Here is a 13,978-nt window from a genome sequence, read left to right on the forward strand (position 1 = left end):
GTGACTACTCTTTTGTGTAATTTCACTTTAATGAGACTTTTGAGTTCATAAGAAAAAAGGAAGATTAAACCGTTCACAAAATTATATTTTGGGATTTATTGATACTTCACATTTATTATTTTTTAATTTTCACACTAGTTAAGTTATTTTCATTTTTTAACAATTTTTTTTATCTTTGTAGTGAATGAAACTAAAGATATGTAAAGAAAACAAAAATAAAAAATAAAGAAGGGCTCTTTGGTAATTTCAGTTTCGTCCTCCTCACCTACCGCGTGGCCTCTAGGCTTCTTTCTCTTGCTTATTTACCCGCCATAATGCTCTCTACCAAACAAAACCTCTACCACTCTCTCTCTCTCTCTCTCTCTCTCTCACAGCAATGCAAGGAGGTCAAATGGTGGTTGAAGGGCCAGTCCGATTAGCCTCTGTTCTTACTCCCTCCAAACCTGTAAGCTTCTCTCTCTCTCTCTCTGTACCAAATCCTAACATTTTGCAAGATTATTATTGCTACATTCTTTCAGAACAATCTCAAACTTTTAGTTTCATGTAGAATTTACTTACCACTGTGTTTAGTTTCCGAGAAAAATTGAGTAGAAGAGAAGAAATATAAGATTTCAAAACCCCTGTTTCATGGTGTTTTAGTTTCCAAAAGAAGCAATGTAACTGACTTGAGCTAAAATTGTACTGGAAGTTCTTGACTTGATGATTTCTGTTGGACTTAATCCCATGTCGCCAATCTAAGCCACCCAAGCTTGGTTAATGAAGTGCAAATTGGTTTTGAGTTCTATGCTTTAAGATGGTATAATAAGAGCTATGATCTAAAATCAACTCTAAATGAAAAAAGGCAAGTTCATGGATGAAGAAGTTAATCCACACTCTTGGGATCACCCAAGTACACCCTAAATAATTGTGTAGAAAAAATTTCTTCTAATTTCGGATTATCTCATATGAAGGAAGGATTATGATATAGGGCTAATGACCTGATTTGCAAAACCCTTTAGGGGTTTGCTTGGGAAACCACAAACCCAGTCATTTGTGGGAGTGAGGTTGAGCTAGTTTTTTAGTTGTGCTTGCTTAAGGTATGAAGTTGGATGATCTGTGTCAAGATATGAAGAGAGTACCTTTTGAGCCAATTGGGTTTCAACAGAATTAGATAATGAGAAACCTGGTGCTCCTGACTTAATAAATTCAGTATTATTTCTAAAAATCTCAAAGAGAACAGGTCAATGTAAACTTTATTGTTCTCAGATGACTGTCAAGAACACAACCCAGGTTTTAACCGACATTAATAAACATTAATAATACAAGAGCTATATCAGCCTTCTACAAGAGCTATATCAGCCTTCTTCCAACATTCATTTCTTGCTTTAATTCTTTTAGTAATCCTGCTTGGTTTTGACATGTTCAGAAATATGTATCCCTTCTACTAGACTTTTTTTGTTAATATTCTTGGAAATTTTCAGAGTTTTTTACCGTCACTCACCAAAATAGTTGGAACCCTTGGACCAAATTCACGGTCAGTTGTGGTGATTGAGGCATGTCTTGAGGCAGGAATGTCAGGTAATTCATCATTGGTTCTCAGTATTCTATTTTACATCATCAGGAGTGTTATGATCTGCTATATTCAATTTTTCCTTTTTCTGTTTTTCCAGTTGCACGTTTTGATTTTTCTTGGTTAGATGACAACTACCACCAGGAAACTTTGGAAAATTTGAGGATTGCCATGAAAAATGTGAAGAGGCTATGTGCTGTAAGTATCAACTTGTGGACATTTTTGCATTTTTTAGAGTGATATAACGTTGTACTACAAGTCTACACCTCTTTTTAGTATAATATAGTTCTCACTTTTTTAACTAAGTGTAAGTTTAATAGGTGATATACGGAATGTATCCTTCTCATGATTGAAAATTTCATTTATTTAACAACCTTTTTTTCGTTTTGCAAAAATGCTTAAATTTTAAATAGCTCCACATATTTTCAAACTCATTTTTATGTTGAGAAAGCTGGGAAATGTGGACTGGGTATGGACTAATCCTATGTTTAGTTTTATGCAAGTGACTAGCTTAAAACTTGAGCTTGCATTCTTATGGTTGATCAGGCCATATGAATACATTCACATTATGTTAGGACTAAACACACCCAGAAAACGATCAACAAGCAATCATACACACAAATGAGACACAGATATTTACGTGGTTCGGCCCAATGCCTACATCCATGGGAGAAAGAGAAAAAGCTTCACTGTGAACAAAACAAATACAAAACAGAGGAGGAGGAGTCTTACTCTCTCAACTCAACTCTCATACACTTCTCAAACTGTCTTTTCTTTACTCTTGATCCCTCTCATTACAATCTCAACTCACAGCTCTTCCCATTTATACACAAACGGGAGAGCCAAAGATCAACATCTACTTGCCAACAACCAACTACCAAAATAAATGACAAGCCATTAACACAGCCACCCTAGGTTTGAAAAAAACTTCAGCAAATCTGTAGCCCAAATCTGCAGCAGCTACATTTTGACTTCCATGGCCAACTTCACATGGTGTGGAATGCTTAACAATTCTCCCCCTCCACACCTACGAGGAGTACGATCCTTTTGGAAGTCCATCCCAGCAATGTACCTGCATACTTCGAGTTTGTCTCTCAAGACCACTTTTGTAAGCATGTTGGCTGGATTCTTATCTGTGTGGATCTTGACCTGTTTCAATAACTGCTTCTCCATCACTTCGCGTATCCAATGATACCGAACATCAATGTGCTTTGTACGAGAATGGTATATAGAATTCTTGCTCAGGTCTATGGCACTCTGGCTATCACAATGTACCGTGAACTTTTCTTGCTTTAGTCCCAGTTCTTGGAGAAACCGCTTCAACCACAACATCTCTTTCCCAGCTTCTGCTATGGCAATATATTCTGCCTCGGTCGTCGATAAAGCAACACACTTCTACAGCTTGGACTGCCAAGACATAGCTCCCCCTGCGAAAGTGAACATAAATCCTAATGTAAATTTTCTACCATTAAGATCGTCTGCCATATTTGAATCAGCATAGCCTTCCAAGACTGGTTTTGCTCCTCCAAAGCACAAACACATTTTAGATGTATCCTTAAGGTATCTCATAATCGACTTGACTGCTTCCCAATGCTCTTTCCCTGGATTGGAAAGAAATCTGCTCACTGCTCCAACAGCATGAGCAAATCTGGTCGGGTGGACACCATTGCATACATCAAACTCTCTACTGCAGATAAGTAGGGAATTGTCTCCATCTCTTCTCTTTCATTTGTAGAGGAGGGACAAGTCTTCTTGCTCAGCTTGAAATGGTTAGCCAGTGGAGTATTGACTGGCTTGATATCTTTCATGTTTAACTTTTCAAGCACTCGTTCAACATACTTCTCCTATGTTCTCCTATGACAACTACAATTTCTTGGCTTTCCTGTCACGTATAATTTACATGCCCAAAATTTGTTGTGCAAGGCCTAGGTCCTTTATGTCAAAGGATTGTGATAACTCCTTCTTCAGTGATCTGATTGTTGTGGCATCTTGTCCAACAATCAGCATGTCATCAACATAGAGCAGGAGTATGATGAAGTTTCCACTAGGAAATTTCCTGACATATACACACTGGTCTGCAGCAGTTCTCTTGTACTCATGACCCACCATAAATGAGTCAAACTTCTTGTACCACTGTCTCGGTGCTTGTTTGAGGTCGTAGAGACTTTTCTTTAATCTGCAGACTAAGTTTTCTTTCCCTTTTACTTCAAAACCTTCTGGTTGCTCCATTTAAATTTCTTCCTCCAAATTACCATGGAGAAATGCCGTCTTCACATCCATTTGTTCAAGTTCCAAATTCAAACTGGCCACTAGTCCCAAAACTACTCGAATGGGTGTCATTTTCACAACTAGTGAGAGGGTTTCATCAAAATCAACACCCTTCTTCTGCCCGAAACCCGTGACAACCAATCCAGCCTTATACTTGACTAGCTTTCCGCTGCGCCATCTTTCTTCAACTTAAACACCCATTTGTTCTTCAGTGCTTTTCGACCTTGGGGAAGTTTTATCAAATCATAAGTCTGATTTTTCTGCAAGGACTGCATCTCTTACTCTTCTCCTTATGATTCTGAGCTTCTTGAAAACTTGTTGGCTCTCCCTCATTAGTAAGCAAAATATACTCAGGAGCAGGGTATTTTGACGATGGCTTAGGCTCTCTTATTGATCTTCGTAACTGTGGACCAATAGTCCCTAGCGGAGGGGGTTGTGGCTCCCCCTGCTCAACACCCTCTTCTTCTGGATCTTCTTCTTCTGGAAATCCATCATGCACCTCTACATCATTGGTTGCATGCTGCGGTAGTTTTTCATCAGTGGCATGCTGTGATGGTACAGGATTCGAAACAATTTCTGAAACATTATCTACTTTGGGTTTGGCTGGTTGCCCAAAGTCTTCTAAAGTTTGGCCTCCTTAAAACACCACATCTCTGCTTCGAATAACCTTTTTATTTTTAGGATCCCACAATCTGTATCCAAATTCTTCATCTCCATAGCCAATAAAAATGCATGGAGTAACTTTATCATCCAGCTTCTGCCTATGTTCCTTGGATACATGTACAAATGTTTTGCACCCGAACACTCTTAAGTAAGAGTAAGAAATCTCCCTCCCAGACCACATCTTTTATAGAATCTCAAAATTCAGTGGAACTGATGGCGATCAGTTGATCAAATAGCAAGCAACATGAACAGCTTCTCCCCAAAATGGCGTTGGCAGCTTTGCCATTTTGAGCATACATCTGATCTTCTCCACAATGGTCCGATTCATTCTCTTGGCTACACCATTTTGTTGCGGGGTTTCAGGAACAGTCTTCTCATGTCAAATGCTACGAGTAGCACGGTAGGCTTCAAACTCATTTGACGTGTACTCGCCTCCATTATCTGTTCGGAGGCACTTCAATTTTTTTCCGATCTCCCTTTCCACCATAGCATGGAATGTCTAAAAATGTTGGAACACCTCAGCTAGACAATCAGAGTTATTGAGCAGAGTATATTATGATGTATGCGGGTCCCATAGAAGTGGAATATTTGGGTGGCAGAAAATACTTCTTAACGTTTATTGATGATGCATCACGAAAGGTATGGGTTTATGTCCTAAAGACCAAAGCTGATTGTCTTATGGATGATGAGTGGAAAGCGACTCTATCATGCTTCCCAAATAAGCAGTTGTCACAAGGATTCAATTTCGCATCTTTGGCAAAGGAAATAAGAGACTTCTTTGCTAGAATCTATAACCCTTTCTCACTCATGTGACCCAGCTTTTTATGCCACAAATTTGGTGATGCCCCATCTTCTGCTGGGTTGAGGCTATCTAAAATCACATTCACATGAGTCTTGTACAACGGACGAGTTGCTTGTCCTCTAGCTACCACCAGAGATCCATTCTTCAATTTCCGCATGGCTTTGACGAAGTAGTTCTCATAGCCTTGTTGATCTAAGACTATCCCTGAAATAAGATTTAGGTGTAAATCGGGAACATGCCTGACATCTTTCAACACCATCGTGCACCCAACTTTGGTTTGGATGCGAACATCACTGATTCCCACAATCTTCGCAAAACTGAATTTACCCATCTTCATTGTACCAAAATCTCCAGCTTGGTACGTACTGAAGAACTCTTTTCGGGATGTAGCGTGGTAGAAAGCTGCTATATCTACCACCCACTCAGTGTCGTTATCTGACATATGGAGGCATTCTTCTTCTTCAATAGAGAATAATGCAATATCCTCATAGACAGTAACTACAGTGTTCCTATCTTCGGTTTTTGGCTGTCTATTGCCTTGTTTTTGTTCTCCCTTCAAGGCATAGCAATATATCTTTATGTGACCCTTCTAGCCACAATGGTAACACTTGAACCTTGGCTGGCTCATACCTTCTTTGGACTTCCCCTTGTCTTGAGATCTTTCTTTGCTGCGTTCTCTGCTTTTGCTTCTTCCCCTGCCTCTACCTCTGCCTTTATTTTCTGTGACGAGGGCATGGGATTGATCTCCACCCATGTCTTTCTTTCTTGCCTCTTCACTAAATAAAGCATCCATGACCATGTTTGTGGTCAGTCTTCCTTCAGGTGCAGAGTTGCTGAGGGACACCACCAACGTCTCCCAACTGTTTGGCAAGGAACTGAGCAGCAATAGGGTTTGTATCTCATCATCCAATTCCATTTTAACAGTTGCTAGTTGGTTCACCAGATTTTGGAACTCACTGGTGTGTTTTGCAACAGAAACGCCACCTTTCAGCTTCAAATTTACAAGCCTTCTCATTAGGAGGGCTTTATTCCGCGCAGTCTTCGACTGTTATATGCCTTCTAATTTTGTCCAAAGAGTATAGGCATTAGTCTCTTGGGCGACGTGGTGGAAGACACTAGGATCGATCCATTGTCTGATCTGACCAATGGTCTTTCGATTCTTCCGCTTCCAATCTTCATCCTTCTTTGCAGCTGGTTTAACTCCATTTAGCTCAATGGGGTCAAACAAATCTGGGCAGTATAGGACATCCTCCATTCTAGGCTTCTAAATTGCATAGTTGGAAGCATTCAGCTTGATCATGGATCCTCGAAGTCAATGTTGATTCCTCCATCAATAATTGTCTCTACAGAAAATGATTTCTGTCTGAAAAATCAGACTTCGCCATTGAGTCCAAACTGGTCAAATTAGCCACAAAAGCTCTTTGGAATGCCAAAATAAAAATTGCAAATTTTTGAAATCTGATTTGTAAAATTTGACCATACGAATGTGTTTGGAATATTCCAAATAGTTGGAACACACTATTGGATCGTTAAAAACAGACTTCAAATAGCTCAGATCTAGCCAAAACAATTTAATGGTTCAGGTCGGCATAATCTGGAGCAGCTGAGAAGCACTGGATAATTCCTCCAGTTCGGCTGGCATCAGGCTGATGTCAGCGGCGGCGGAGTGGCTTGACTAGCGGCGTGGCTTAGTCAGCGGTTCAGTCAACAGCTTGGTCAACATGGCTCGGTTCTGGTCATCGGCTCCAGCCAGCAACTTGGTCAGCGGGTCGGAGTGGGTCAACCCAATGATGTCAGCAAGATGACATAATCTGATGACGTCAGGTCGTCTTCTTCCCTGGTTTCGTGCGTGATGCACGTGCTGCTAGTCTCCGGCGCGTGGGAACGGCGTCAGTGGCGCATGGGGCACGTGGGGCGCGTGGGGGCTTCTCCGTCGTCCTTTTTTGATGCAGTTTTTTCCTGTGTGCTCGTCTCGTTGAGAGTTTCAACCTGGTGTGATCAAAAGTGGATTTCGACCACTTTGAAATCTGGGCAATTCTGAAAAACGCACTAAGTTTTTCCAAAAAACACACAATCAGGCTCTGATATCACTTTGTTAGGATTAAACACACCCAGAAAATGATCAACAAACAATCATACACACAAATGAGACACAAATATTTACATGGTTCGGCCCAATGCCTACATCCACGAGAGAAAGAGAGAAAACTTCACTATGAACAAAACAAATACAAAACAAAGGAGGAGGAGTCTCACTCTCTCAACTCAACTCTCATACACTTCTCACAACTCTATCTTTTCTTCACTCTTGATCTCTCTCATTACAATCTCAGCTCACAGCTCTTCCCATTTATACACAAATGGGAGAATCAAAGATCAACATCTACTTGCCAACAACCAACAACCAACTACCAAAATAAATGGCAAGCCATTAACACAGCCACCCTAGGTTTGAAAAAAACTTCAGCAAATCTGTAGCCCAAATCTGCAGCAGCTACATTTTGACTTCCATAGCCAACTTCACATGGTGTGGAATGCTCAACACATTGTGCCCTTTTGACTTCAAATTCAATTTTTATGTTTTCTTTATTTTTTAATTTAATTATTTGTAAATATTTTGATTCTAATTGATCATTTCCAGGTTATGCTGGATACTATGGGTCCAGCACTTCAGGTGTGCAATAAGACTGGGAATCGAATTGAGATGAAGGCTGACAATCGTGTGACAATTACTCCAGATACTACTATAGAACCATCAGCAGAGGTCTTACCTGTAAATTATACTGGGCTTGCCAAGGTATGTTTTAAAATTCAGCTTTACAACACAGAAACAGGACATGGTAATTTCAAAAAAAAAAAATGGGGATGCGGATACGGATGCGGATACGGGGACATGGCAATAAAAGTTTTTAGCCATGCAATAGGTGTTGCATCACTCATTCTTAAAAAAATGCATGGTTTGGATGAAATGTTATATAATACCCTTCTCTTCTTTGAATTTATATCTTGCATCTGACATTTATTCTTCAATTGAATATCTACACCACTCTGACATGAAAAAAGTTTATAATATCTCTTCAATTTATATGCCATTTAATTTGTAACCTTTTCTCCCTTTGGATTCCAGACAGTAAAGAAGGGGGACACTATTTTTGTGGGGCAGTATCTCTTCACGGGAATTGAAACCACCTCTGTATGGCTGGAGGTGAGAACTACAGTTGATGCTTCTTCATGCTTACTTATTGAAAGTATGGATTTGGGCACTCAGTTTGATCTGATAGTTCTGTTTGACTATCATGCAGGTTTTGGAGATAAGGGGTCCAGATATCATATGTCTAGTCAAAAACAGCGCATCCCTTGTAGGATCTGTTTTTACCATGCATGTTTCCCAAGTCCATATCGATTTGCCTACTTTAACAGACGTTGATAGACAGGTAATGCTGGTTTTACTAGAATCACCTTGTTTGATTCTAGGTCCTCTGCTCATGAGATGGTTTCTCGGCAATTGTTAACTATAGAAAATTATATAGCTATTAACAACTAATTCAGGCTTTATATTAGTATTTGAGTGACTAAACTTGTCTCCCCAATGATGTTCTAAATAGTAAGGGAAATCTATCTGCAAAGAAAAGTTTCATTCTTCAGTATCTGATAAAAGATTGAACACCAATAATACCACAAAAGGAGAACAGTTTTGATACTTGGGCTTTGATTCTTCATAGGAAATTATATAGCTATTAACAACTAATTCAGACTTTATATTAGTATTTGAGTGACAAAACTTGTCTCCCCAATGATGTTCTAAATAATGAGGGAAATCAATCTGCAAAGAAAAAGTTTCATTGTTCAGTTTCTGATACAAATAATACCACAAAAGGAGAACAGTTTTGATACTTGGGGTTTGATTCTTCATAGGAACATAGATTTCCTGTTAATAAAAAAAAAAAAAAGTAAGATAAGTTTGCAGAGGAACACTTTTTCATATTGTCCATCAATGTACACTGTAGACACAAATTTTAAAACATGAAGTGTTTCTAACACATTTCAAAATTTTATGTTACAAATGTCCACTGTTTAGTTTTTTGACTAAACAGTGTTGATTATTTGAATAGCAGGTTCTTATTTCCGATCTGTATTTCAGATCGTTAATTACACATTTTATACAAATGAAACCTCCGATTAATGAAGAACAAAATAAACAACAAAAGACAATTTTAAAAAAAAAAAAGAAATATTTTATTGAAATTATTATGGGTTTTGAACGCTCGAATACAAAAATACAATTCTTGGGTTTAGAACCCTTTACCTATTCATCGCCATTAACGTAGGCTCTTCATTTCTCTAGGCTTCTCTTCTTCTTTTTTTTGTAACGACTTCTTTAGCTCTCAATTTCTTTCTCTCTCTCTGATCTTTTCCCTTCTGATTTTTTTGATCCTCGCGTCTTGTGTGATGGTCCTCATATTTATGGAGGGCCATCAGGTGATAGGAACGCTTCATCTTCATTTTGAATTTCAAACTGAATGATAGTGCCTATTTGAATTTTGAATAATAGCGCTATCTGATTAATCATATATCTGATTAACCGGATTGATCTTTGGGGTTTCATCCTGTGTGGTGTCCTTGCTGTAGGCTCTACAGGTGTCATCTTTCGTAGGCTCCACGTGTCATTTGAGCATCTTGAATAACGTCGTTAAGAGACGACGTTGTTTTATTTATACACTTCAACGGAGCAAGTTAATCATTTTGGGAAGTGATTGCCTACAACAATCTTATTGTAGGCTCTATGTGTGTCATTGACTGTATTTGAAATTTAAACATAAATTTGGTTTAAAATTTATGTGCCAACAAATGCCCCTTGTGACTTGCACAAGTGAATTTTCTTAACTGTGCGAGTCACGACAATTTGGCACTTTTATCTGGATGATCTTTAGGTCTTGGACGAGATTATTTCTTTGCTTTGGTCTTTAGCTTTTTTTTTTTTTTTTTTTTTTTTTTTTTTGGGTTGACGGCTTTTTCATGAGCCCTTTTACTTTTGTTGCACGGGTCCTTTTTGTGGACTTGATTTTTTTATTTTTTTATTATTTTTTTTATTATTTTATTTTTTTTCCTAAAGGGTCATGAGTAAGGTCCAAGATTTAATTGGATATTTCCTTTTGTGGGCCTCCAATTTGCCACCATTTTTTTTATTATTTTTTTTGAAGGGTCATGAGTAGGGTCCAAGATTTAATCGGGCATTCCCTTTTGTGGGCCTCCAGCTTGCCACAATTTTTTTTTTTTTTTTTTTTTTTTTTTTTGCAGTAGATTGTTTTTTAGGCCATCATGGATTTTTCTAAACCATCATGGACCTTTTCTTTTCTAGGCCACCATTTTTTTTTTTTTTAAATTGGGCCTTTTCTTTTGTGGACCTCCAACTTGCCACCATTTTTTACAGCAGATTTTTTTCTAGGCCATCATGGATTTTTCTAGACCATCATGGACTTTTCCTTTTCTAGGCCACCATTTTTTAATGGGCTCTTTTCTTTTGTGGGCCTCCAACTTGCCACTTATTATTTTTAGGATTTTTTTACAGCAGATATATATATATCTATATATATTTTAGGAGTTTGTCTTTAAATTGGGCCTTTTCTTTTGTGGATCTCCAACTTGCCACCATTTTTTACAGCAGATTTTTTTCTAGGCCATCATGGATTTTCTAGACCATCATGGACTTTTCCTTTTCTAGGCCACCATTTTTTAATGGGCCCTTTTCTTTTGTGGGCCTCCAATTTGCCACTTATTATTTTTAGGATTTTTTTACAGCAGATATATATATATATATATATATATATATATATATTTTAGGAGTTTGTCTAAATGGAATAGGATGGATTGGCATTGGTAGGATTTCTAATCCAACACAAACTCTTACTTAGTATTTCAAATCCTACCTAAACTCTTGGTTCTTTGAAGTATTTTAGGAGACCACTACCTCCCTTCTTAAGCAAAAATATTTGCTTATATAACACCTATTCATATATTTTTTCTGCAGCCCCTTTTTTTTTCCTGCAGATTTTGTTTCTCCCAACAGATTTTTTTTTGTTTTCCAGAAAATTTCCAGCAACATTCCAGCCACTTTCCAGCAGCGATTGCTCTTTGAGGATACAAAAGACTACCCTCTATTCCCCTCATATCAGGTTTGCTTTGAGACCAATTTTTTTTTTTTTTTTTTCTTTCTTTAAGACCAAACACAGCAACTTTCCAGCCACTTTCCAGCAGCAATTGCTCTTTGAGGATACAAAAGATTACCCTCTATTCCCCTCATATCAGGTTTGCTTTGAGACCAAATTTTTTTTCTTTCTTTAAGACCAAACAACTTCTTTTTTCTGTGCTTTAGCTTCCATAAGATCTTCTTCTTCTTTTTTTATCTTATAGCATCAATTTGTTTGTTGCTATGCTATTTGGCAAATTCTATTATATATATATATATATATATTTTAAATGGCCTACTTGTCAAACCACAAGGAGTTTGCATGCTGTACACAATCTGACGCAATGTTATATCACAAGACTTTATATCTTTGTGGTAGCATCCTCTTATTTAGCTTGGCCATCCAGGACTTTGCATGTTGTACCTCTATCATTCTTCTTCTTTTTTTTTCGTACAGGACAATCTGGTGCTGTTTTATAGTGTAAAAAATAACTGATGTATTATTATTGATTGTTCTTTATTGATATATAGTATTACAAATCAGAGTGGCATTATATAGGAGAGGGTTTGGGTAGTAGGTGAGGAGTAGTGGAGTGTAGTAGGTGAGTGTGAGTAGTGGAGTGTAGTAGGTGAGTGTGAATGGTAAATTCTAACAGCCCCCCGCAAACTCAAGGAGGATAGAAACTAACCAACTTGAGTTTGAAGAGAGGAACAAAATAATAAAATACATAAAAATAAAAAAGAATAGGAGACACTGTATGGTCGTGTCAGACCGTTGGTGAAGACACTGGATGGTGGTGTCATAACGTTGTAGAGGACACTGTATGGTGGTGTCATAACGTTGTAGAGGACACTGTATGGGGGTGTCAAACCGATGTAGAAGACAGTTTATGGGGTCATGTCGGACCGTTGTAGAAGACAGTTTATGGGGTCATGTCGGACCGTTGTAGAAGACAATGTTGTGACAGTTGTTGTGACAGTTTACGGAGTCTTGCTGGACCCTTGTAACAGTTTACAGAGTCTTGTCGGACCCTTGTAGAAACTAACCGGAATCAAGGTCGGGACAGTTTACAGAGTCTTGTCGGACCCTTGAAAAAGCTAATCGGTATCAAATGTCGGGACAGTTTACTGAGTCTTGTCGGACCCTTGAAGAGTCGCACCCTCAAAAGGCGTGCCCAATTTTGTCAAAAGGCGTGCCATCAAAAGGCGTGCCCAAGTCATCAAAAGGCGTGCATCAAAAGGCGTGCCCACTTTATCAAAAGGCGTGCCATCAAAAGGCGTGCCCACTTTATCAAAAGGCGTGCCGGAGTCATCATGGCGAGGCACGTGAGTGCCTGGGTTGGCGTGCCCGTTTGTCGGCGTCAAAAAGCGCGCGATGCGCGTGGCTGCCTCGGCTATAAGACAGAGGCTGAGGCTGAGGCAGAGAAAAACGGCGAGAGATATTCTGAGAGAGGTTTCTGAGAGAGAATCTGTAACACTCTGTTTTCTGAGAGAGATTTCTGAGAGAGACACTGTGTAACACTCTGGTGCCGAGAAAATGGCTTCATCGTCTTCCCGCGGGCTGCTCACCCTCTTTCCTGACCTCAACGAGTCAACGAGAGAGAGAACTGGTGCGGTGGCACTGGAAACTCAACCAAGCGCCCCGGAGTTTACTCCGTTGAACTTTCCGATGCGGTCGGTGGAGCAAAAAATGGCGGTGCTGTCAGATGTGGAGGCCAATCAGTATACTCTGAAGGCATGTGTGGAAAGCATGACGGCGGTCACAAATTTGTCGAACCGGCTGCAGAGTAGGACAAATGAGGTGCAACATGTAAACTCCCAGCTGGCTCTGCTCCAACGCATGTATAAGGATGCGCGAGCAGAGATAAGCGTGCTAAGGGCAGAAAACAAGGAGCTGAAGCGGAAGGCCACTGTGATGTTCCGATTTGGAGGTCCTCCATATGCTGCAGTGGAGGAGTATGGGGGAGTGAACGTGCTTGGCGGCGTGGAAAACACGGAGACAGCACCGTCAAGGGCCGTCCAGGACGGAGGCAAGAAGAAAAGACCTGCGGCAGAGTAGAGAAGAAAAAATCCCGCCTGTGGATGTGGTTTTTTTTTTTTTTTTTTTTTTTGGTGTAAAATGGTGATCGGGGTGAGCCCCGACATGAATAAAATGAGTTTGGTTTTTTTTTTTTTTTTTTTTTTTTTTTTTTTTTTTTGCAAAGAAATAATAATGAAAAAAAAGGTTGCGTGGCCCACGATGTTGTGAAAACCTGCAATGGGTTGTTCGGCTTTGGTTTTTTTTTTTTTTTTTTTTTTTTTGTTGTTTAATAATAATAATAATAGGAATAATATATATGATAGATAGAAAAGAGAAAAAAGAAAAGAAATTGAAGTCAAAATATATATATGTATATGGTTACATATTAAAATATAGTAGGTGGAAAAACAAATGAAAACTTATTGTAAGAGATAGTGGGTGTGTGAATCTGTGAGTGGAGAGTATGGAGTATAATATATTATAATATAT

The 13,978-nt window shown here is 38.9% G+C and overlaps 1 protein-coding gene across 2 annotated transcripts; it reads left to right on the forward strand.

Annotated features, from left to right (window-relative positions):
- The first annotated feature begins 310 nt into the window (after nt 1–310).
- LOC114289309 (pyruvate kinase 2, cytosolic) lies at nt 311–8,809 on the forward strand. 2 transcript variants are annotated; one of them, XM_082898493.1, is made up of 6 exons: nt 311–445; nt 1,461–1,557; nt 1,650–1,747; nt 7,924–8,079; nt 8,410–8,487; nt 8,585–8,809. In XM_082898493.1, exons 1-6 carry the CDS (start codon nt 377–379, stop codon nt 8,792–8,794), a joined length of 708 nt encoding a protein of 235 aa, XP_082754619.1. In that variant the 5' UTR covers nt 311–376; the 3' UTR covers nt 8,795–8,809. The 2 variants fall into 2 exon arrangements, with proteins under 2 accessions (XP_082754619.1, XP_082754620.1); XM_082898494.1 differs by having other exon boundaries at nt 320–445; nt 1,677–1,747.
- Nucleotides 8,810–13,978: the final 5,169 nt, after the last annotated feature.

The sequence above is a fragment of the Camellia sinensis genome, chromosome 12 (genome assembly GCF_055761805.1).
Source record: "Camellia sinensis isolate YWXY chromosome 12, ASM5576180v1, whole genome shotgun sequence".
Lineage (NCBI taxonomy): Eukaryota > Viridiplantae > Streptophyta > Magnoliopsida > Ericales > Theaceae > Camellia > Camellia sinensis.